Source organism: Eschrichtius robustus, chromosome 13, assembly GCF_028021215.1.
Source record: "Eschrichtius robustus isolate mEscRob2 chromosome 13, mEscRob2.pri, whole genome shotgun sequence".
Lineage (NCBI taxonomy): Eukaryota > Metazoa > Chordata > Mammalia > Artiodactyla > Eschrichtiidae > Eschrichtius > Eschrichtius robustus.
The window spans coordinates 41386589-41410987 of NC_090836.1; the positions used below are offsets into that span (position 1 = coordinate 41386589).

A 24399-nucleotide genomic window follows, 5' to 3' on the forward strand; every position below is an offset into this window, starting at 1 on the left:
GGATTCCAGAGTATCCCAGAAATAGATTCCCTGGTCTCTCCCTCAGTACTGTGGTTTGACTCAATTCTTAGCACATCTCTGGAAACACAGAAGGTACAAAATAAATACCTGTCAGTTTTCTGCTTTGACCAGTCTAGGTACTTGAAACTGGTGACTCCCCAAAGCCTTCAGACCTTATACCTCTAGTCTGAAAAAGTCATACATACTCACACTCATTCTCCCTGTCACTGCCTCCATCCCACCTGGACCAATCCAAGTACTTCCAATGGCTTTCTCCAGGCTCATTTTAGAAGCTCCCTTGCCCAGATTATCCTGAAGTGGATGCTAGGCCCAGATCCTCTGCCAAGCCATGAATGAAGAGCTATTCGTGCTCTGGGAAGACAAGGTGGCTGTTTGTCCTAAGAGCTGGATGCTAAACATTTACCTTCCAGGTTAAGTCTCCCTTTCATCTCCCCATGTCCCCCCACAACCCCAAAAGATGGAAGGTTTAAGCAAAAGCCACAAGAGAGCTCCCTCCACCTCCTTCCTGGCATCCTAGACCGCCTACTGAGGGACAGAGGGACTAGGTCATCCTCTTCCCCAAGTTGTCAGGGGTCAAAAGACCCCCACTGGCCTGCCATCCAGCTAAAGTCCTCTCCATTATCATTATCTTATGCGAGGTTGTAGCTCTAGAAGTTATCTATTTATTAGTATACAAATAACGTACTTGGGAAAGTGCTCCTAACTTATCAGTAACCTCAGTCACCAAGCAGGACTTTTGAGGAGCCTAGAAGCAGGAAAGCATCATCTGATTTTGAGGGGTAAGTGGGTAGTGCTCAAAGCTTAAGGGGTTAATAAAGTGATGTCTGGTTGGAGCAGTTTAAGGGTTTCATAAGGGCAGAAGCACTGGTCCTTGAGGGTGATGACTTATTTTAATAGCAAGAGAGGGGCTGAAAAGGAGAATTACCAGGGGAGGCAGCAGGGAGGTAACTGAATACAAATGATATACTTCACACTGGTACTTGGGGCTCTCAGACCTATTATATGCCTAAATCCTGTCCCTTTCCCATATCATCAGGTTGGGAAGACCTCTGTCCTCAAAGCTTAAGAAAGAGGTAAGAGTCGGGAAGGCCTGCCACGCTCATCCAGACCTCACCCCCCCACCCCAAGAAAGGGTAGCACCGCCCCTTTCTTTGCCTGAGTAATAGCAGGAGAGGAACACAGTAATGGTGGGAGTGGGATGGGAGGACAGAGGCTTGTCTTTTGCCTCGAAACATTATCTCTGGATGAGGCTTGGCCTCCTGACAATGGGGAACCACACACCTAAAGCAGAGGTGACGCAGGGCCATTGGCTGTAAGGAGGATCAAGTTCATTATACTACCCAGACCTCTACCCTTCAGGCTTACTCACTGCCAAAATCCAGAACTAGACGGGCGAGCAGACTCCAGTCTATGGATGAGGGGACCCTGTTCCAACTAGAAGCACCTGATGCGCAGGCCTGGGGAGATCTGAGAGTGGAGGCAGTGTGGGGCACTGCAAGTTCAGGGCCCTCTAGCTAATGAAGTCCGTAATGTCTACTAAAAGGTGATAAACATGGCTAAGTTCAGGGTTAAACCCTTTACAACTAGAAAGGCACAGTCACGAAGCCCTCACACTCTGGGGCCCAATTCATTTAAGCTCCCTTTTGGGGTATGACGGGAAATAGTAAGCAGTGTGGAGATGAACCTAAGTTCCTCCATAACCTCACTCTCCCCATTCAAGGGTACCCTTTACCCCGCTGCTGAGAGAAAGAGCAGTCTGGAGAGCGGGACCAGAAGCAGAACTACCCTCACCATTAAACACTGTCCCATGGCTGCTGCACATCAAGCATGAAGGTCTGCTCCAGAGCTGCATAAAACAAGTTTAATTTCCAACCAGGGTCACAGTCATCGCGTATCCCACATTTTGAGCAAGGAGAGAGAAGGTGAGTTATTAAACATATACAGTCTACATTCTAGAGGAGGAAAAAAGAAGAGAAAAACCAGTTCAGAACTGCAGTTACCACTGTAACACCACAAACTTTTAGGGGGGAAATTTAGGGGAAATCCCCAGGGAGAAGAAAGGCTGGAACAAAGGAAAGCAAAAAATTAAACCTACCGGAGGAGAGTGGGGGAGGGAGTGGGCAGAAGTGGAATGAAACACCCAATCCCAAAAGAGCTTTTAGGTGAATGGGAATGTAGAAAGGACCACCCCTGCCAAAGGCCTAGCAGCCTGGGATACTACCAAGATCACTTACTGCCCCCTGCTGGACAGATCCTCAAGCAGCACTTACGTAACCTCTAAGGCTGCTTCCTAACACCCTCAGCCCCACTAGTCCCTGAAGCCCCCAAAACCAAGGTGGGGGTGGGTCTAAAATGAGAAATACCCATTTGGGACTGGCATCTACCTAGGCAGGGTCAGAGAGGGTGTGAGGCAGGAGAAGAGGCAAAGTCCCCACCAACCACAAAGGTACAGAGTGAAGAATCCTAAGTAGGAAAGAACCAAGGAAAGGGGAGACAAATAGGCAACAGCAGTGATTAAGTTGAGAAGGCGAAGGAAAGGGTTCAGGGAGGGAGAGGCAACAGGAGCAGGAGCAAAAAAAATCTGACAAAATAGAGACAGAGGCAAAGAAAAAGTGTGGAGGGAAGTATCTGTGGGGTCAGGGGAATGAACGCATGTTAAAATGAGACAGAAGCTCCAGCACCCCCCTCCCCCCACCAAACACACATACACACGCGTACACACATACACACAAAGGCCTAGAGAGCAAGAGACCTGCATACACCCGCTGCACCCTGGGTAAGTAACACATCACTAAGGAGCTGGCACTGGGGGAGACACCCCTGGAACCTCTCTTTCACAGTTCAGTCTGGGGTGGGCTGGGGGGTATTGATCCTCCTGCTGTAGACAAAGGTGACAGGAAGCCTAGTCCCATGGGGTGGGGCTTGGGACAGCCCTTCTGGGAAGGGGTCCCCCAGCCATGCTGTGGAGGCCCTGGGCCCTGACGTTAGCAGAAAGGTTACGGGCGGCCGTCTTGGAGCTCAGGGCGCAGCCAGCACACACAGGAGCCCACAGAAAAGCCACGGCTTCACAGAAACCGCAGAAGTCAGGACCCAGGCCAGGATCTCAGGGACAAGCGCCTCCTGTAGACAGAGACATAGTAGCAGCAGCTTCTGAACAACTACATCATAATGGAGGGAGGACTCTGAAGACCGCCGCATCCCACCAGCACCAACAACCACTTCAGAGTCCTATTCCCTCCATTCCAACGTCCAGATCCATTTATGGGAAGTGGGTGAAGAGGGCAGGGAAAAGCTGTTGGGATGGAGAGGGGGGACAGCAGGATGGTCTGAGGGTCTGGAAACAGAAAATTTTCATCCTTCAGCACATCCTGGACTAGAGAGAACTGGAGAACAGGGGGATTGATACTGAGGTCTGCTATGTCACCCCCACTCCCCGCTCCTCATTAAACCAGCCAGCCAGCTCTGGTCAGACCACCAGAACTACCAGGGTGAGGAAACTTCTGACAAAGGACAGATGAACCACCCAGCCCCAAGACCAGAAGATAGGGGGATAGGAAGGCAGGAATGGGACTGATCTGTGTATCACCTTCACCTAATAACAAGAGAGGATGAAGATGGAAAACCTGAGCCCCTCTCCCCAGTGCACTGGGTCCCAAATACACCCCATGGTCTTGCTACCTATCCCCACCTCCCACCTAAAGCTCCTGAGGAACAGCTTTAAGGATGCGGGGGAGGATCAGTTGAACACTCTGAGCTGGTAAGAGTGAGTGGGTTCCTCTCTCCTTCCCACTAAAAGGCAGGGCAGAATGGCATCTCCTTGGGAACAGTCATCTAGAGATAAATGCCACCCCCCTGCCCTAAGTGGGGTGGAGAGAGGGATAAAGGAAGATGGTGGCAGAAAGTCTATCATCTGTCCTATCATCCAGGAAAACACCTACCTGCAGAGGAGAGGAACCAGTGCAGGACTGGGGCAGCCTTCCCTCCCCCTCCTTCCCTTTATCTCACCAACATGGGAGGGGAAGATGATAGGCGAGAGTGGGCAGTGTCCTGGCTCCAAGCCCTGAGCTGCACTCCACCTCCTCCACCCGCTCCTCGGCCCCCATATATATCTCTCTATACAGATATATACACGCGCACACATGCACGCACACAAAGAGAGGCCCGTGCAATTTCCATGTAGAACAGGGGGAGAGCGGCAAAGGAAAGGAAGACGGGGAGCAGGAGAGGGGCCTATGGGGAGAGAGAAGGGACTCAGATGCCAAGAGCACACCAACCGGAGCCAAACGAAGCAAACTGGAGAGAATACCCCATCCCACCTCCCAACCCCAGAGCTTGGGGAGGGGGGCACCCCATGAAACCATAACAACCTTGTTTTTGTTTTAAATCCGGTAAATTGGAATGATTCATCATTAGGACAGCAACTGGGGACTGGTCATGGATGGGGGAGGGGAGGGAAGGGGCGGCAAGGCTCTTGTTGGGCATGCGGACATGAAACCCAGGGCCCTGGCCACACTGGCAACAGGAAGGAAAGGGTAGGGCTGGGGCAGGGAGACAGTAGGGGTGGGTGGGGTGGTCGGATAGGGCTGTCTGGCTCTCACTTCTTGTTTTTGAGCTGATTGGCCAGCCAGTCCAGGCCTTCGTACAGCCCGTCCCCGCTGGTGGCACAGGTGGCCTGAATGTACCAGTTGCGGTGACGCAGGGAATGCAGGCCCAACTTGTCTGTGATCTCAGCAGCGTTCATAGCATTAGGCAAATCCTGGAGCACAAGGGAGACAAACAAAAAGGAGCTTCAGGATCTTTCAAAGGCTTCTAGAGCAACCATCTACCAAAGACTTGTAGACTAGCACCCTCTCCTCCTCCTTCCGTGTAGGAACCCAGAGCAAGATCCTAAAGAACTACTTTGGATTTAATCATCCTAGAACTCCGGATCCAAGGCACTAAAGGTCATTCCACTGAGGAGTTGGAAACCAAACATGGGTTGGCAGGGAAGTGGAGAGGTGATTCAGACTGGGCGTACAATCAGGTCTGTCTGACCATAAGAGTGAGGGCAGTTCCACTAAAGTAGACAATAGGTAAGATAAAAGAGGGACAGGAGGTGAAGGTGAACCACACCAGTCCCTCTGGACAGAAATGTTGCTAATTAAAGCTGGGATGGGGTGGGGACAAGAAGAAGAGCATAAAGAAGCCAACTAATCATATTTCCCACACTTTCAAAATTGACAGCATGGTCATGGGGCTTCCCACACAATGGGCCCCAAGACCCCATGATTTCCACGGCCAGGCTGCCCTCTCTCAAACCCAGGGGTAGGAAGATGTCACACCTGTTTGTTTGCAAAGACAAGGAGCACAGCATCCCGGAGCTCATCCTCTGCCAGCATCCTCATCAGCTCCTCCCGGGCCTCATTTACTCGCTCCCGATCATTGCTGTCGACCACAAATATCAACCCTAGGGAGGCAGAACATGGGCTGCACAGAGACGGCAGATCAACTCCCCTCCCCCACCACCAAAAGAAAACACCCTCCTTATACCCTCCAAATATCTGCTCCCTTTTCTCCTTGTCTCCCACCCCTAGTAACTGCAGCAGGGCAAGAGTTGGTTACCGATAACCAAGAACAATAGCCATACTCTCTGCTCACACCCAACCAACCCATGCCAGTCCATAGGCAATTCACATGCCCTACCTTGGGTGTTCTGGAAGTAGTGTCTCCAGAGAGGCCGAATCTTGTCCTGGCCACCCACATCCCAAACTGTGAAGCTGATGTTCTTGTACTCCACTGTCTCCACGTTGAACCCTTTGGCAAAAACAGACAATGGTCACTTGGCCTGAAACACCAGGCCTGCACACGATGCCCCAGTGGGTTGTTTGTTTCCCCCAGCCATGGCCATGTCCTAGCAAGGGAAAGAAAGCTAACGCTTCCTCAGACCTGGTGTTCCTTGACTTAGTAGTGTGAAGGCCAAAAAGAAAACCTAAGAGAAGTGGAAGAGGACAAAGAGGGCCAGTCAGGAAGTTCACAATCACCTGGGTGAGACAACCTTCCCCATTCATTCTCTCAGTTTTTGACTCTCCCTCCTGCAAAAGAAATGACTCAGCCCCACTCCTGTACCTTGGCCACCAGAGTCTGCCTCAGCTAAGAAGTGGGGCCTGTGAGGCAGAGTGAAGAACAGGAAGTGAGCTATAGTCCTGGAGCCCCAAATACAGAACCAGCTGCTGATGACGATCTGGAGCCGCCTTTACAAGGCAAATGTTCTCTCTCCCGCAGACAGGTCTTAACCGGGATCAGGGCCACCAAGGATCTAAACTGAAGCAATTCCAGGCCTCTGGCAGGAACATCAAAGCCCTTCACCTGCTTTTCAAACAACAGAGAACAAACCAGCTCAGTGCCTGAGGGCCACTGTTGGGTGCCAGGCTGAAATTCCCGCATTAGAGAGGGTCAGGGTAGATAGGCAAACAGCAGCCCCAGCACCTGCTAGTAAGCTAAATAACCATTCTTCCCTGAACCCCACAGACTGCAAGGACTTGCCTGGTGGCCAGATGGGGGATCTAGGAATAGGCCCCCTGTCTGGCTCAGCGGTTGGCATGAAAGCCTACAGCCAAGCTGTGCCCTTACCAATGGTGGGGATGGTGGTGACGATCTCGCCCAGTTTTAGCTTGTACAGGATGGTGGTCTTTCCTGCGGCATCCAGGCCCACCATCAGGATGCGCATCTCCTTCTTCCCAATCAGGCTCTTGAGAAGGTTTCCAAAGATATTACCCATGATCACAGCAGCCGCTTTCTGAGGACAGTAGGGCGCAGTGAGGGCAGTGGCAGTCTGGTTTTGGCTTGGTCCGTGGTATGGAGGACTTGATCCTAGGCAAAGAAATGCAAACTTATTACCACCATCTGCTTGTCAGGATTTCACATTAATGGCACCGGCTAAAGTCATGGCTGGAGCTCTTTCATGACAAACTGAGAGCCTGAGGGTACTAAGAAGATCAAGGCCCACTCAGACACATCCTGAGCCTTTGGGAGCAGAGATAAAGCAGTGAACATTCAGGACCCCTGTTTCTGCCAGTAATCTACCCATGTGACTTTGGATGAGTTGTTTCACCTGTCCTTATCTGCACCTGTAAATGGAGGGGGTTGAACTAGATGATTTCTAAAGTCCCTTCAGTCCTGACATTCTACACTATACCCCAAGGCATTGGGAGATCATTAATGCCTCTCCCTCCCCCAACCTTACCCTGAGACTTCTGGAAAGGGTGGGAGAGGAGGGAGTGGAATGAGGAGTGGCTCTTTGTGACTCCTAACGAGGTTCAGGCTTGCCAGGTTCCCAAGGTTTATGCTCTCAGCTCTAATCAAGACACTCTGCTTCTTCCCTTCCTATATTTCTACACCGTCCTTTTACACACCAAATTAATGAGGAAGAAATAAGAAAGCAGCACTCCTAAAAGAGGTTGATCTTTTCCACTCTGTGAAATGCCAGCTGCTAACGTCGTGCCCTGTTCCTACAACAGTGCACTGAGAGCTGGGAAACGGGGTGGCGAGAAGCTGCCCCTCATTCCTCAGCCAGGTAGGTCCTAGGCTCGCCGTGGCCCATCCCAGGACAGCTGCTCCACATGGCCACCTGCAGTGAGGCAGTCAGCTCATCCTCTGCTTCTGCCCTAACCCCCTTCGGTCTATTCTCCACAGAGCAGCCAGACTGATTTTAAAGCCGAAACCAGGTCATGTTGCTCCTCTATTCAAAACCCTCTCTGGGCTTCATAGCTCCTTTTCAGTAAAACCCAAAGCCATACCAAGGCCTATAAAGTCCGGCACAATCTGCATTCCCGTTTCTCTCATCAGATCTCCTACTCTCCCCTGTGCACACTCCACTTCAGTTCCCCAATACCTTCCTGCCTCAAAGCTTTTGTCCTTGGTATTCACTGCCTGGAATGCTCCTCTCCCAGACAGCCTTCATGCAGCACTCCCTCACTTCCTTCAGGCATCTGTTCGACCGTCACTTTATCAAAGAGGCCTTCCATAACCACCTATAACACACACACACCACTCTCTACACCATTTATCCCACTTTATTTTTCTTCATAGCATTTATCACCATCTGACATGTTACATATTTGTTTCCTGCTGTACTGTTTTTCCCTCCTACTGTAACGTTAGCTCCTTATCTATTTTGTTCCCTGCTGTGTTCCCTACCTTGACTAGTACCTGGCACACAGTAGTTGAATAACTGAACTAACTCCCAGGTCTCTACTGACCTGACTAGCAGTTCACTTAGGTTAGACATTTCTGCCTGCTACATAATAGGGAAAAATGAAGGGAGCAGTTAGAACACTACAAAAGTACAAAATGCCTATCTGCCCACCCCATCCACTGCCCCCGACAGACAGAATCAGAGTCATTCATTCCCTCTCTTCTTCCCTCCCTTCTCTATGGCTCAGGACAGCCACAGAAATGAATCTTTGAAACAACAATGAAACGGGGGTTCAGAATCACCCGTGCCAGCCAGTTCTCTGGGCCTGCGGGAGACATGCATCAGCGGGCAGCTTATTCAGCAGTCACCATATGCCAGCTGCTGGCATTCTCTACAGAGTCTAGGAACCAGAGATATACACACGCACACCCCCAAACCCAGCAGGCAAAAGAACAGGTCAAGACAGAGTGCACACAAACCCAAGAATGTGAAAGGTGGATGGGGAGGAATCCTATTTACAAGCTAAAGCATGGCGGGGTTTGGTGGGAGTTTAGTTGTTTTTTCAAAAACGATTTCAGGCTTTTTTTGTTTGTTTCCTACTCTCCTCAGTTTGCAGCGAATTCCAGACTAGTAAAAAGGAGCCAGATCAACAGCCCCTGGAGACCAAAGTACTAGTTTTTCCAAAAAACAGAAACAATGAGTGCTTATGGAGTGTTTCATCTTCAAAGACCTCCCCAGACATCCACTAATGAGCCAGGCGTGGTGCTCTGGGTAGGTTCCGCAGATGAGCCCTGCCCCTGACCCAGAGCGCTCACACCCCAGGGGGAGGGCCTGGCTCAACTTTGGCCTCAACTTCAGCCAAGTCGCCCACTAGCCATCCTCCCTGCTCATCCTGCCTCAACCACCCAGGCAGACAGATTCCCGAAGATTCCTGAGGCAGGAGGGGACACCTGCCCAGCTAATAAGATCAGATCCCACCAACCTTGGTAATCTGTGGTAGTCAGACTTCTGGTTCTGCTGCCATCACTTCCAGAAATTTAGACCTTCCCCAAGTCTTTCTGGTTTTTATCTAGTCGCCAGCTCAGGTGTCATCTCCTTCAGCTCCAGATGATACTTTGCTTTAAAGCTTAAGTAACAGGCTTTGGCCCAGATTCTGAATTGAATTTATACCATACATTTATCTTGCTTTCCTTCATGACTGGAACTGTTGCTGGCTAAATGATTACCAACTGTGAGTCGAGTAGTGGCTGAAAGATATCCCTTGCCCCAGAACATGCATACACTGTCCTTTGGTTTGCTCCTTTGCTAAGCTATCATGCTAAAGTCTTGGTTCAAAATCTGATCCCAGTGTTACACGTATTTCTATTTTCTGGCATGCTACATAAAGCACCCTGAATTATCTGAACCACTCAAGTGGCACTATGTTATGGAGTTTTTTCTTCTTTTATAAGTCTGTATATTTACTGTCTCCCCAATTTAACTGTGTACTCACCATGGGCAAGGACTATGCCTTTTATTTATTTTGGATCTTTCCTTGCTCCCAGTGCCAAGCCCACAGCAGGAGTTTAATCAAGCACATTGGCTAATTTTAGCCTCATCTGAGGATGTCCTTACAACATTTCTTCTGTCCTAGCAGTTATCTCCGTGTAATGCACAGATGGTTACTTAGCTTTCCTGTCAATTCTTGGCCATTTTCCACACATACTGACCCCAAGACTGGTTTGGGAAAGCCATGAAAGGATTAGAAGACTAAAATTGGTAAAATTTTCTCTTGCCATTTAATACTCAGTGGGGCTGATAGATAACTAAAGAAATATTCAAGTAGTTACCATGTGTCCCCCATGGCAGCCCAAAGCCTTGAAATTAATGGACATTACAACTCTTCTTTAATATAATCAGGAGCTTGACTCAGATGAACATTCCAAAGAGGGTGTTGGCTTTCTTGTCTTGGCTTTCCCTGTCCCTGCCTGTTTCCAGATAGCATACTGCCCCTACCATCAGGATGGTGGCAACTTTCAGCTTTGTGCCATGAATACAAATCTATGGCTATATAGCTAATTCTCACTTTCACCATAATGCATTCCTAGAGAAAGCTCTGGGAAGCAGATGGCAAACAAACAAACAAACCCTGGATTGTACCCCTATGTACTGTACTGCCTATGGTCATTCTCTTTTGCCACAGATGGCACTCCTGTGTCAACAGGGCAAAATCCCAGGGTTCTATGGGCTGGTAGAAACAGGAAGCAGTTAAAACTAAAGGTGAGTGGCTCAAGATGAAAAATGGAATATAGTCATATCTCTATTAACAAAGAGTATGTCTCAACATTCTATTTTACAGTTACAAACTTTGTTATCTCCTCCATGTGCGACACTGCAGGAGTTCAACCAAGCACATTGGCTGATTTAAGCCTCTCCTGAGGATGTCCTCACTGACAATCACTTACTGCCCCCAATCCCTCTCTCCCACCCTCCAGGAGTGGGAGGCCGTTGCTGTCACTGACTGTTCAGTTATCTGGACTTGAGACATGCCTGCCTCACCCTCCAGGGGATTCTGAGAGTCACAGCTCAGTCTGCCACACACACTGCCCACTCCTGAAGCAGGCATGTGTCCTGAGACACCCCGAGGGGACTCCTGATCCAGCACCTCCTCTTCAGGCTGCATGGGCCCAGGGAAAGGACGACCAGAGCCTCCCAAATCCTGTGCTGCCCAGGCAGGGTGCACTAAACTGCAGGGTGCAGCTTTATTCCCAAACAATCTTCAAATTGAGATATCACTAATAGAGATGCTATTTTTAGCACAGCCAATGGAGCACACCAAAAAATTTAAGAAAACCAAAGCAGGGTCTGCCTGTATTTAGTTTCCTTAGTGCAGCTGGCTTGTGACCTCTGTAAACTTTCCAAATTTTTGCCTCAAGAGCACTGTAATCGGCACACAAGAACTCCTAGATTAGTATCTCAATGAATTCTATTAGACTCAAAGATTTCCCAAAGCCAAGAAACAGCTTCTGATGTCAGCTTCCATCCATTCATTACACATTTATTGAGTATAATGAACCAGGGATACAGAGGAAGACAGTTTCTGCCTTCATGAAACTCAGTCAATGGGAGAGAAAGACTAGGAAACAGAGGATTACTGTGTGAGGATAAGAGTGGGATAAGCACATAGTTTTATGGGGACAGAAAGCTGGAGCAGTTAATCAAGACTGGAGGATAAAGGACGATTCCCAGACATGATTCTCAGGTCACACCTGAGCTGACTCTTAAAGGAAGAATAGGAAATAATCAGACACTAAGGAATAGGGAAGGTGGGAGAGGGAATAGAGTGTGCACAGGCACAAAGACTTGAGTTAGAGAGAGCATTTATTAGCCAAAGCCAGGTGCAACTGGGAGGTCGTCTATGTGGATGCAGCATGGTGAGTAAAAGGAAGGGATGAGGCTGGAGAGAGAAGCAAGAGCTAGATCATGAAGGGCCTTAAAGGTCATACTGAGTAACATGATCAGATACGTGCTTTAGAGACCATTCTGGGCTTCCTGGGTGGCGCAGTGGTTAAGAATCCGCCTGCCAATGCGGGGGGCACGGGTTCAAGCCCTGGCCCGGGAAGATCCCACATGCCGCGGAGCAACTAAGCCCGTGCGCCACAACTACTGAGCCTGCGCTCTAGAGCCCGCGAGCCACAACTACTGAAGCCCGCGCACCTAGAGCCCGTGCTCTGCAACAAGAGAAGCCACTGCAATGAGAAGCCCGCGCACCACAACGAAGAGTAGCCCCCGCTCGCCACAACCAGAGAAAGCCCGCGCACAGCAACGAAGACCCAATGCAGCCAAAATTAAAAAATAAAAAATAAATTAAAAAATAAAGATCATTCTGGGGCTTCCCTGGTGGCACAGTGGTTAAGAATCCGCCTGCCAATGCAGGGGACACGAGCCCTGGTCCAGGAAGATCCCACATGCCACGGAGCAACTAAGCCCATGCACCACAACTACTGAGCCTGTGCTTTAGAGCCCGTGAGCCACAACTACTGAAGCCCACACGCCTAGAGCCCATGCTCCGCGGCAAGAGAAGCCACTGTAATGAGAAGCCGGCGCACTGCAACGAAGAGTGGCCCCCGCTCGCCGCAACTAGAGAAAGCCCGCGCGCAGCAACAAAGACCCAACTCAGCCATAAATAAATAAACAAAAAGAAAGACCATTCTGACAGCAGTTTAGGGAATACGTTAAAAGGGGGAAAGACTGGAAGCATAGAGACCACTTGGGAGGTACAGTAATACAGATAAGAAAAGTTCTGAAACAGAGGTGGCAATAGAGAGGACAGGACAGATGTGAAACAACAAAATAGTAAAATCCACAGGATTTAATGACTAATTAAACGTAGGAAGGAAGAGGAGAAGAGTCAAAGATGATTCCCAGGTTTCTGGCCTGTGTGATTCGGTGGCAATTCTTTAGGCAGAAAACATAAGAGGAACAGATCTGAGAGTGAAGATGTTTGTTTTTAGATTAACGTGAATTTTGAGGTGCTAAGGTATGAAGCTCAGGAGAAAAGTCTGGTCTGGGTATATAGAATCATCTGCATAGATAGTAACTGAAGCCCCAAGAGGAACCAAGATGATCCAGTATGACAGCAGTTACCGGCTGCCTACCAACAGCCACCTTCCCCTTCTTTCTTCTAACAGAACCCCTACTTTGTTCAGATGTTGGCAGGGAGTGGGTATGTACTACCCCTCACCAGCCCTAGGGTATGAAAACTGATCAGCTGAAGGGATGTGGGCATTCTATTTCTCTTGCCAGTGACTGAGTCACGAATGGTTAGGCACTAATTCTGGGCAATAAGATGTAAGGAAAGTCTGCTGGGAGTATCTGGGAAAGTTTTCCTCAATCTTAAAAAAGAACATATGTCAATGCTCTCTTGTCCAGCCTTTGGATGTTAATGTAGAAGGGTGAGATGCTGGAGTATCTTGGGTACATGAAGGGACAGACATAAGAACACTAGGATATCAGAGCAGAAAAACTGAGAAAACTTGGGTCCTTAATAACACTGTTAAGTTGCTGGATTAAAAAAATAAATAAAAAGTTATGTGGCAGCCTGGAAGGGAGGGGAGTTTGGAGGAGAATGGATACATGTATATGTATGGCTGAGTCACTTCGCTGTGCACCTGAAACACAGCAACGATTAACACTGAAATTAACGATTAACCTGAAACGATGAACATTGTTAATCAGCTATACTCCGATATAAAATAAAAAGTTAAAAAAAAAAAAAGTGTTCTACCCCTGGACTACTTCTGTGTGTGGTAGAATATACATAACATAAAATTTACCATTTTAGGGACTTCCCTGGTGGTCCAGTGGTTAAGAATCTGCCTGCCAATGCAGGGGACACAGGTTCGAGCCCTGGTCCAGGAAGATCCCACATGCCACAGAGCAACTAAGCCTGTGCGCCACAACTACTGAGCCTGCGCTCTACAGCCTGCAAGCCACAACTACTGAGCCCACATGCCGCAACTACTGAAGCTCGCGTGCCTAGAGCCCGTGCTCCGCAACAAGAGAAGCCACCACAATGAGAAGCCCCCGCACCTCAACAAAGAGTAGTCCCCACTCGCCGCAACTAGAGAAAGCCCGTGTGCAGCAACGAAGACCCAACGCAGCCAAAAATAAATTAATTAAATAAATAAATCTTTTAAAAAAAATTTACCATTTTAACCATTTTTAAGTGTACAGTTCAGTGGCATTAAGTACACTCACACTATTGTGCAACCATCACCACCACGCATCTCCAGAACTTTTTCATCTTCCCAAACTGAAACTCTGTACCTATTAGACAATAATCCCCCTCTCCCCAGCCCCTGGAAACAACCACTCTACTTTCTGTTTCTGAATTTGACTATTCTAGGTATCTCATAAATGTGGAATCAAACAATATTTGTCCTTTTGTGTCTGGCTTATGTCACCTAGACTTCTTGCTATATGTTTAATAAATCCTTTGATTGTTTGAGCCACAGGTGTGTTTTCTATCTTTTGCAACTGATACATCTTAATTGATATATCTAGGGAGAGCGTGTACAGTGAGACAGGAGAAAAGGCCAAAGGCAGAAACCTAGGGCACATCAACATTTGAAGCAATGGGCAAAAAAGAAGGCCAGGAAAGAGAGTAGGAAGCAACCAAAAGGGTAGAAAGGAAATCAAGAGAGTGAGACATCAGAGACACCAATGAGGAAAGAACATTAAAAAAAAAAGGAGGGTCAAAGGCTGTAGAAAGGTCAAATTAAGATAAGGCCTGAAAAATACCTACTGCACTTAGCTACTAGGCAATCAGTGATGACCCTGTTATAAATTAGAACATATCTAACTAAAATTAGCCTCCATTTAACTCAACTACCAGCATTTAGGCTCAAGCCAGAATCCTACGCCAGTTTCCCTTCTAGTCCGAAAGGAAGACTCCAGTACAGGATGACCTGAAGGAGGCCACAACACCAAGTGAAGAAGGATTCTAAATCGCCCTGATAAAGACCCAAACACCGAGAAAGGGCATGGCTTTTCCTACGGACAACCCTCAGCAAGTGAGTCAGAGCAGAGCATTAAGTCTGCTTCAGAATACATGACTTCGCTAGATAAAACAGTGACTGGATAAAAACTAGACTCATTTGTTCCCTTGGAACATTCTGTGGCACTATCCTCTCACCAAAGCTTTCAGCTTGCCCTATTCTTAGAATCTGACCAGTTTACAACTACACCATCTCCTGATATTCAATGGCTGCTCCAATGCCCACATCGATAGCCTTGGATATCCAGAACACTGTACTTTGCTAATTACAAAATCACTTAAATTCCATGAGTAATCAACCTAAAGCCCTAGTAAATCTTTGCCCCAATCTGGTCCCACTATGCAGGTCAAGATGGAATTGCCAATCTTAAAATTTGTATGGAGACACAAAAGACCCCAAATAGCAAAGCAATCTTGAGGGAAAAAAACGGAGCTGGAGGAATCAGACTCCCTGACTTCAGACTATACTACAAAGCTACAGTAATCAAGACAATATGATACCGGCACAAAAATAGAAATATAGATCAATGGAACAAGATAGAAAGCCCAGAGATAAACCCACGCACCTATGGTCAACTAATCTATGACAAAGGAGGCAAGGATATACAATGGAGAAAAGACAGTCTCTTCAATAAGTGGTGCTGGGAAAACTGGACAGCTACATGTAAAAGAATGAAATTAGAACACTCCCTAACACCATCCACAAAAATAAACTCAAAATGGATTAGAGACCTAAATGTAAGACCGGACACTATAAAACTCTTAGAGGAAAACATAGGAAGAACACTCTTTGACATAAATCACAGCAAGATCTTTTTTGATCCACCTCGTAGAGTAATGGAAATAAAAACAAAAATAAACAAATGGGACCTAATGAAACTTCAAAGCTTTTGCACAGCAAAGAAAACCATAAACAAGACGAAAAGACAACCCTCAGAATGGGAGAAAATATTTGCAAACGAATCAACGGACAAAGGATTAATCTCCCAAATATATAAACAGCTCATGCAGCTCAATATTAAAAAAACAAACATCCCAATCCAAAAATGGGCAGAAGACCTAAATAGACATTTCTCCAAAGAAGACATACAGATGGCCAAGAAGCATATTAAAAGCTACTCAACATCACTAATTATTAGAGAAGTGCAAATCAAAACTACAATGAGGTATCACCTCACACCAGTTAGAATGGGCATCATCAGAAAATCTACAAACAACAAATGCTGGAGAGGGTGTGGAGAAAAGGGAACCCTCTTGCACTGTTGGTGGGAATGTAAATTGATACAGCCACTATGGAGAACAGTATGGAGGTTCCTTAAAAAACTAAAACTGGAATTACCATATGACCCAGCAATCCCACTACTGGGCATATACCCAGAGGAAACCATAATTCAAAAAGACACATGCACCCCAATGTTCACTGCAGCACTATTCACAACAGCCAGGTCATGGAAGCAACTTAAATGCCCATTGACAGACGAATGGATAAAGAAGATGTGGTACATATATACAATGGAATATTACTCAGCCATAAAAAGGACTGAAATTGGGTCATTTGTTGAGACGTGGATGGATCTAGAGGCTGCCATACAGAGTGAAGTCAGTCAGAAAGAGAAAAACAAATATCATATATTAACGCATATATGTGGAACCTAGAAAAATGGTACAGATGAACCGGTTTGCAGGGCATAAACTGAGACACAGATGTAGAGAACAAATGTATGGACACCAAGGGGGGAAAACGGCGGGGGTGGGGCAGGGGTGGTGGTGGTGTGATGAATTGGGAGATTGGGATTGACATGTATACACTGATGGGTATAAAATGGATGACTAATAAGAACCTGCTGTATAAAAAAATAAAATTAAAAATTTTTTTAAAAAAAGATGGAATTGCCAGTGAACAGATGAAACAGGAGGCCATGATTTGGACAAGGCCACCCATCATAGAGCAGCCTAAGGATACAGAAGACAGGGAATCACCTGCCTTGAGCGATAAGAGCCATCTGTGATCCCTTAGTACCTCAAACACACTTCTACTCTAGGACTTACCACAGAATGTTTTATTCACCTGTGTGTGTTTTGCTTCCCAGAGCTGGAACTTCCCAAATAATGTGCCTTTAATGCAATACAGGTCAGCTGGAGATACTGATCCCGTCAATACTGGACAGCTAGGCAGGGCTTAGGGTGGCTAGAGCCCATGGGCCAGTCATCTCAGGTTGCAAGCAGCTATGCCTGTTTCACTATTACCATTTTCTCTGTATGCCATGGTGGGAAAAAGTTTGGGAAGTACTTCACTAGACTCTCAGTCCCTTGCCAGCAGGGACCATGCCTTATTCATGTTTCATGTTCCCAGCACCCAGCTCCATGACTGATCTGTAGCTAGTGACTGATATGCTTGTTGCTGAACACGGTTCTACTGATGATGGCAAACGTCTGTGAGGTTGAGGAAGACAGTATTCTTTAGGTGATCTCCAATCCTTTTCCTGTATCTGACAAACTGGAGAAGTGGCTTCCACGTTCTCAGAGCCCTAGGGTTCCCTGGATGGGATTCAGAGCCTGCCTGGGGGAAAGGGAGAACTATATGAGAGGCTCTAATTATGTTCCGCCACTCTCCACCACTACCACAGCAGCAGCACTTTTATGCATTTTACGTATCAGACTTCAAATAAGATTTTATATAAGGTAAAGTTCAATTGCTTTTTTTTTTTAAAGTGGAGGATAGGGGACAAAACCACTCCAATAGAGAGCAAATGTTCTTCTGCATCCTAAATCATGTTGAAATTTAAACATTTATGCTTGACACTCTTGTGTTTAAGCTCATAAAGGACAGGTTATGGGAATTCCCTGGAGGTCCAGTGGTTAGGACTCCGCGCTTTCACTGCCGAGGGCCCGGGTTCAATCCCTGGTTGTCAGGGAACTAAGATCTGCCACACCCAGGCATTTCACCTTTCTTCAGGAATATGGTGCTAATGGTGGATCCCTGAAATCTTGAGCCATTTCCCTTCTGGTCCATATGGTGCAAGCAGATCCTCTGCAGAAGTCCATGCCAAATCTCTTAACACCTTCATAGACTCCCTACCTCAGTCAGTTCTTTCCTAGACTACAATACAAAGCCTTCAAACATTTGTAGAACTTTCTCCAAAAGCTCCCCATGTCCTTTCATTATCAAAAAGCTTTATTAGCATTCTACCTATATTTGCAATAGATGTTGGAAAAGGTACAGTAGACAGAATTACAGATATCGCAACTCTGGATCTTAATACAGTACATTCTGAAACAAAGGCAGACATTTAAAGGAGATATGACTAAGTGAAAAGAGTGGCCCAGGAAATGGAGGATGCTGAAATACTAACTGAAATCTAAAATAATGGGAGCCAGGAAACTAAATGCCCAACCTAGGACAATCAGGGTGCTCTTTTATGGAAGAGTCAACCATTACCTCAGAGTCACACTGACCTTTCTAACATGAACACTATTTTTGAGCCCCCATATCCTCACCCTACATCCAAGTTGATAGTTCAGGGCCCCTGCCTTGCTCCAGCTTCACCTCCCACTCAGGCAACAGGAGCTGCCTCTGTGAGGCTGATGCTGAAAAAAAGATTTCATTGCTCGTAAGCCTACGACCAGCACAGAAAGTCATGGTAACAATCATCCCTCTACACAGGCGCTTCAGGCGGCAAGTTGTTCTTTTGTAAACCTCCTCTTTAAGGCAGCCCTGAGTGCTCATGTTATTATTTCTATGATGATGGTGATTATTAATAGCAGCTAACATTTACTTGAGGCTTACTATGTGTACTTTGTATAATACTAAGTGCTTTACATGTATTACCTCATTTAATTCTCATGCCAACACTATGAATAGGTACCATCATTATCATACTCTTTACAGATGAGGAAAAGGAAGCTAAAAGAGGACAAATAATTTCACCAAAATCACACAACTAGTAATTAGCAGAGGCAGGATTTGAACTCAATTTTGTCTGATTCCAAGCTCCACACTCTTAATTACCATACCATTTTGCCTCTAAATTCACTTGAAACAAAAATGGTGAAGGGAACTATGCGTACACCTGAAACTAAAACAATATTGTAAATCAACCATACCTCAATTAAAAAAAAAAAATGGTGAGGAGAGCCAAATACAGTGACATGTTTTGAGTCTCAAGCCTCTTGACATCCATTTCTAAAGGTATATGAGGAAGCAGATTCCACAATTTCCCTCAGTTACTGATTCAGCTTGAACAAACCTGGTTTTAAAGAACTTCCTCCTTCTGACCAACAAATCCCACCCACTGTCCTCTGAGTCCATTTTCTCTATTATGACTGCAGTGGAAGAGACTAGCAGAGGTAAACACACTTTATGACCCTTTGTGCACTTAAGACTTCACTTCCACTCTTTCTAGCCTGCTGTCTGCTCTCCTTTACACTTGCATTCAGTTTAATAATAGCAGCTACCATTCACTGGCACCAATTCTATGCCAGGCACCACATACATACACTGGCTCCCTTCTCCGTAATTACCAGGATCCCAATCTACAGACAACACTCTGAAGGACTTAGGTCTAATGGAGAGACCCCTTTGCCCACAATGGGGAAGCAGGAGATCTGGGATTTCTGATAAATAATGACTGTGCTCTAATATTTTTCTTTTGGGGTCTTACTTTCATTATCCATGACTGTTTTGTGCCTCTTAGGAAGGTGGAGAGACCAAGACTTCTTAATTACAAAGGCTAAGGACCTTTACACCCTCACTCAGCTATCTTCAGGCACTCTCCCTGACAGCCAAGCCCTCTCCTCTTTCCTTAAACTGTGGTCAGAAAACCTGAGTTCTACTCATTCACATCCTGTATTCATCATGAGTGCCTACTGTGTGCACAGATAGTGCGGGCGATACAAGATGAGATCCAATTCCTGCACTCAAAAAGCTTCTCTTTGGAAAAGCAAGACATACACATAAAAATTTTGACTACGCAAGGTAATAACTCTATGCTGGGAGGCAGGAGGCATGTGTATATGGGATACAGGAGGACCCTTCCCAGCTGAATCCACGGTCAATGATGCATTCTGTGAAAAGGTGGATCAGCTTCTTTCTTAGAGTGAGCTTTTCTAGACGTGTTATTCAAACTCGGGTCTAAGGTACAATGACCAATTCACTGACCCATTCCAGTCATAGCAAGTGGAGACCCCCCCAACAACAAGCTCAAGACAAAATGGCAGCAAAGACTGTCAACACCTGATTAGGGACACGGAAGGAAGTATGCAGAGACTAGATTCTGCCCTGTTGCACTGACCCAAGCAATCAGACTCCTGCAGCAGATCTCCTACCAAATAAAACTTTCATGCCATAGACCAGGGGTGACCCAATCCAACCGCGGCAGAGACAGGTTTTAAGTTACATTTCTCCCTCACCCGATGACCTCACTATTTCTTCTCACTCCTGACCACCTACCACACTCCTCCTGGCCTGGCCAGAGAGAGACCAGCAGTAATACAACCCAGAAAGAAGGCAACTCCCCCCAAAGAGGAGCTACCACTTTGCTAATCAAGTGGCCCGTTTTCAGCAGGGAATTCCACACACCCCCGCCCCCTTCCCGCAGACATTGGTATAAGCAATGGCTCCATTTTCTGTTCCGGGAATCCTGGTACTTCCTAAAGAAAGAAAGCGGATTGGAAGACAGAAACTCAGAGCCAGTGACAAGATGCTCCCTCCTCCTGTGAGACCGCCCCCGCTTCGCCTGGGGGAGGAAGGCACCACCTCTCTTCTCCAAGCAAGATCAGATCCCCTCCCCCTCCTCCTGCCTCCTCTCCTCTTGCTCCCCACCTGCTGCCCTCTTCCCGACGTGCGGTCCCCAAGACCCGAAAGCTCAGCCTCCACCAGAATAGTGCCCCTGGGGTGCCCCACTAGCCTGTGTTCCCGGTTAATCCCTAAACCCCCTAAGCACCCCTGCGCCACGATGGGGGGAGGGGGTGTCACCATAGCAAGGCTTCTCTCTGGTCTATTACTCAGGTGGAGGGGAAGAAGGGGTAGGAAAAAGCGACATTCCCTAGCCCTTTAATAGGAAAAGGATACAAAACAGCCATCACCGCCCCCGCGTCACCTCACCTTGGACTGCTTTGCTCCCCCTTAACCCCAACCCTTCAAAAGCCCACCTCCTGCAGGCGAGGGGAACCTAACCGCAGCCCAGGTCGCCCCCTTGTGCGAGGCGGAGGACAAATCCATGTGCGCCCTCCACCCCCACCCCAGCTCCGTGTCCTTCAAATGCGGGGGCAGGCGTGTGGCTGGCCCGGCGCCCCCTCTCCGAGCTCTCTGGTGGGAAGGACCACACCGGCCCATGCCAAGCAGTGCCGGGCGGGCGGGCGAGCGAGCGGGGGTGGGGGTGGGGGGTCTATCTTCTCAGCTCCCACCCCGAGTCTCTCCTCTACCGGGACCCGCCTTCCCTCCTCCCCAGCCCCTCACCTGTTCCTGCTCCCAGCTCCGCCGCTGCGGCCGCCGCCTCCGCCCCCGCAGGTTCCGCTCGGCTCTCGCTCCACTCTCTCCGGCTCCCTCCGCCGATTTCAGCGCGGCTGCTCCCCTGGCCCCGCTCCCGGCTCCCTCCTTCCTTCCCTCCACCTAGCACCGGAAACCGCGACGGCTACAGGAGCTGTGCGGCGCACCCTCACCCCCAGACCAGGATACTTCCCACCTCCCCGATCGCGCGAGAACTGCGCGGCGGCGAGCGGCAGTTCTCGCGAGATCCATCACCATGGCAGCTGCTGCAGCAGAGGCAGCGGGCGCCTGAGTGGAAGACCTGGCGGGGGCCGATGTGGGGGCTGGAAACTGCGGGCGGCGGAGGCGGGAGCTAGGAAATGGGGGTGAGACAGTGGGCACAGAGGTGAGAATCCCAAGCCCCAGAGCCATGTCTGTTATTTAAGGACTGGGCCGCATAGTGGGCACACTGGAGACTGGGACTCCTTGGGCAAAGTCAGGAAGGAGCAGAGTATGAGTGAACAGCCCTTGCTTTGGACCTTACCCCTTAGCTCTCATCTTCATTTTTTTTTTAACCTTTTTTTATATATACATTTATTTATTTATTTTTGGCTGCGTTGGGTCTTCGTTGCTGTGCGCGGGCTTTCTCTAGTTGCGGCAAACGGGAGCTACTGTTCGTTGCGGTGCACAGTCTTCTCATTGCGGTGGCTTCTCTTGTTGCGGAGCACGGGCTCTAGGCGCGCGGGCTTCAGTGGTTGTGGCTCGCGGGCTCTAGAGCGCAGGCTCAGTAGTAGTGGCGCACGGGCTTCGTTGCTCCGCGGCATGTGGGATCTTCCCGGGCCAGGGCTTGAACCCGTGTCCCCTGCATTGGCAGGCGGATTCTTAACCATTGCACCACCAGGGAAGTCCTCAGCTTCATTTCTTAATCAGGGCTACGTGCACCCCCCCTGAGAGCCCTCACTGCACCAGTGTTTCTACTCACTACTAAGACTAAGTTGCTTGGGGGTGAGAATCAAGAGATCTTTTCCATAGGGAAGAGGGAGAGTGATGAACTGAAGACACTGAAGGAAACAGCTGGACACTGGGCCAGTTAGGAAGTTGGGACTTGAAATACAAACGGTTGAAGACCAGTATTCAGAGGTATGGTTTGAGGAAGTATACCTAGATGAGTATGAATTTTAGGATTACAAGGAAAGTGGGGGATTTTGCACCCGTGTTTCTCTATTCCTGCCAACCCCCACTTTCCTCACACTCATTTCTGCAGCTGGTCTAGACATGCAAAGCTGCCTTGGAACAGTCACAGCTGTGATACAAGAAGGGCGCTAGTAATGCTAAGAATGGAAAAAGGTTCTTGAAGTGCCCTTTCTCCTCATTTACAGCAGTACAGATCCTCCTCAGCGTACAGTGGGGTTACATCCCAATAAACCCATCGTAAGTTAAAACATCTTAAGTCAAAAATGCGTTTGCACCTAACCTACCGAACATAATAGCTTAGCCTAGCCTGCCTTAAACATGTTCAGAACACTTACATTAGTCTACAACTGGGCAAAATAATCTCACACAAAGCCTATTTTATAATAAAGTGTTGAATATCTTATGTAATCTATTGAATACTATACTATACTGAAAGTGGAAAACAGAATGCTTTTATGGGCACAGAATGGTTGTAAGTGTATCAGTTGTTTACCCTTGTGATGGCATGGCTGACTGGGAGCTGCAACTCACTGCCACTGCCTAGCATCACAACAGAACATCGTACCAAATAGCCTGGGAAAAGATCAAAATTCAAAATTAATTTACAGTTTCTACTCGAGGCATATCACTTTTGCACCATCATAAAGTAAAAAAATCGTAAGTTGAACCATTGTAGGTTGGGACCATCTGTATAAGGGAACACATGGCTCTTCCCTAAAGCCTAAGCCAAAATTGTTGCTTTTTTAATTTGTTTTTGTTTTGGGGTTTTTTTACCTTGTTTCTTGTCTCCTTCCAAGAAGAACTAGACTGGTAGATAGCTACACTCTGTCTACCCCTTATCCCCATCAATCCCTGGTGTATGAATTCACCAGTCCCTTCCTCTTATTCCAGTTTGGGTTTTTTTTTTTTTGTTTTAAAGTCTTTATTGACTTTGTTACAATATTGTCTTGTATTGACTCTGTTACAATATTGCTTTGTTACAACATTGTTTTATGTTTCGGTTTTTTGGCCGCGAAGCATGTGGGATCTTAGCTCCCCAACCAGGGATGGAACCCACACCCCCTGCATTGGAAGACAAAGTCTTAACCACTGGACCGCCAGGGAAGTCCCCCCAGTTTGTTTTCTCTCTTATTTTAACCTGAAGAATAACACAACCCTAGAATGTGAAGTCAAGAGGCCCTTAATTTAAGATGGTGAAGGATGAGTGATAACCTACATGAGAAAAGAATCCGAAAAAGAATGCATATATGTATATGTATAACTGAATCACTTTGCTGTACACCTGAAACTAATACAACATTGTAAATCAACTATACTCCAATAAAATTAAGATACTATTTAAAAACAGAAAAAGGATGGTGAAGGATGATTGAAAACAAACTTATGGTTACCAAAGGGGAAATGTGTGGGGCGGGGGGGCGGGGGGGGGGGAGGAGGGATAAATCAGGAGCTTGGGATTAACATACAGACACTACTATATATTTTTTAAAATAAATTTATTTATTTTATTTATTTTTGGCTGCGTTGGGTCTTCGTTGCTGCAAGTGGGCTGTCTCTAGTTGTGGCGAGCGGGGGCTACTCTTCGTTGCGGTGCGCGTGCTTCTCATTGTGGTGGCTTCTCTTGTTGCAGAGCACAAGCTCTAGGCGCGTGGGCTTCAGTAGTTGTGGCACATGGGCTCCATAGTTGTGGCTTGCGGGCTCTAGAGCGCAGGCTCAGTAGTTGTGGCGCACGGGCTTAGCTGCTCCGTGGCATGTGGGATCTTCCTGGACCAGGGATTGAACCTGTGTCCCCTGCCTTGGCAGGCGGATTCTTAACAACTGCACCACCAGGGGAGTCCCCACACTACTATATGTAAGATAGGTAACCAACAAGGACCTAATGTATAGCATAGGGAACTCTACTCAATATTCTGTGATAACCTATATGAGAAAAGGATCTGAAAAAGAATGAATATATGTATACATATAACTGAATCACTTTGCTGTACACTTGAAACTAACACAACA

The 24399-nt window shown here is 47.5% G+C and overlaps 1 protein-coding gene across 1 annotated transcript; it reads right to left on the bottom strand.

Annotated features, from left to right (window-relative positions):
• Window positions 1-1868: 1868 nt before the first annotated feature.
• Window positions 1869-21405, bottom strand: ARF3 (ARF GTPase 3). Its single transcript, XM_068560081.1, has 5 exons — window positions 21190-21405; window positions 6631-6870; window positions 5704-5814; window positions 5343-5467; window positions 1869-4777 (listed from the first exon to the last, which is right to left on the bottom strand). Exons 2-5 carry the CDS (start codon window positions 6776-6778, stop codon window positions 4616-4618), a joined length of 546 nt encoding a protein of 181 aa, XP_068416182.1. The 5' UTR covers window positions 6779-6870; window positions 21190-21405; the 3' UTR covers window positions 1869-4615.
• Between the last annotated feature and the right edge of the window lie 2994 nt (window positions 21406-24399).

What these genes read in the sequence shown, in the direction of transcription:
- ARF3 (XM_068560081.1), bottom strand. Translation starts at nt 6,778, where the DNA reads ATGGGTAATATCTTTGGAAACCTTCTCAAGAGCCTGATTGGGAAGAAG. An exon ending in CACCACCATCCCCACCATTG is followed by an intron (nt 5,815 to 6,630) that starts GTAAGGGCACAG and finishes TTTTTGCCAAAG; the next exon opens with GGTTCAACGTGGAGACAGTG. An exon ending in TTGTCTTTGCAAACAAACAG is followed by an intron (nt 4,778 to 5,342) that starts GTGTGACATCTT and finishes CTTGTGCTCCAG; the next exon opens with GATTTGCCTAATGCTATGAA.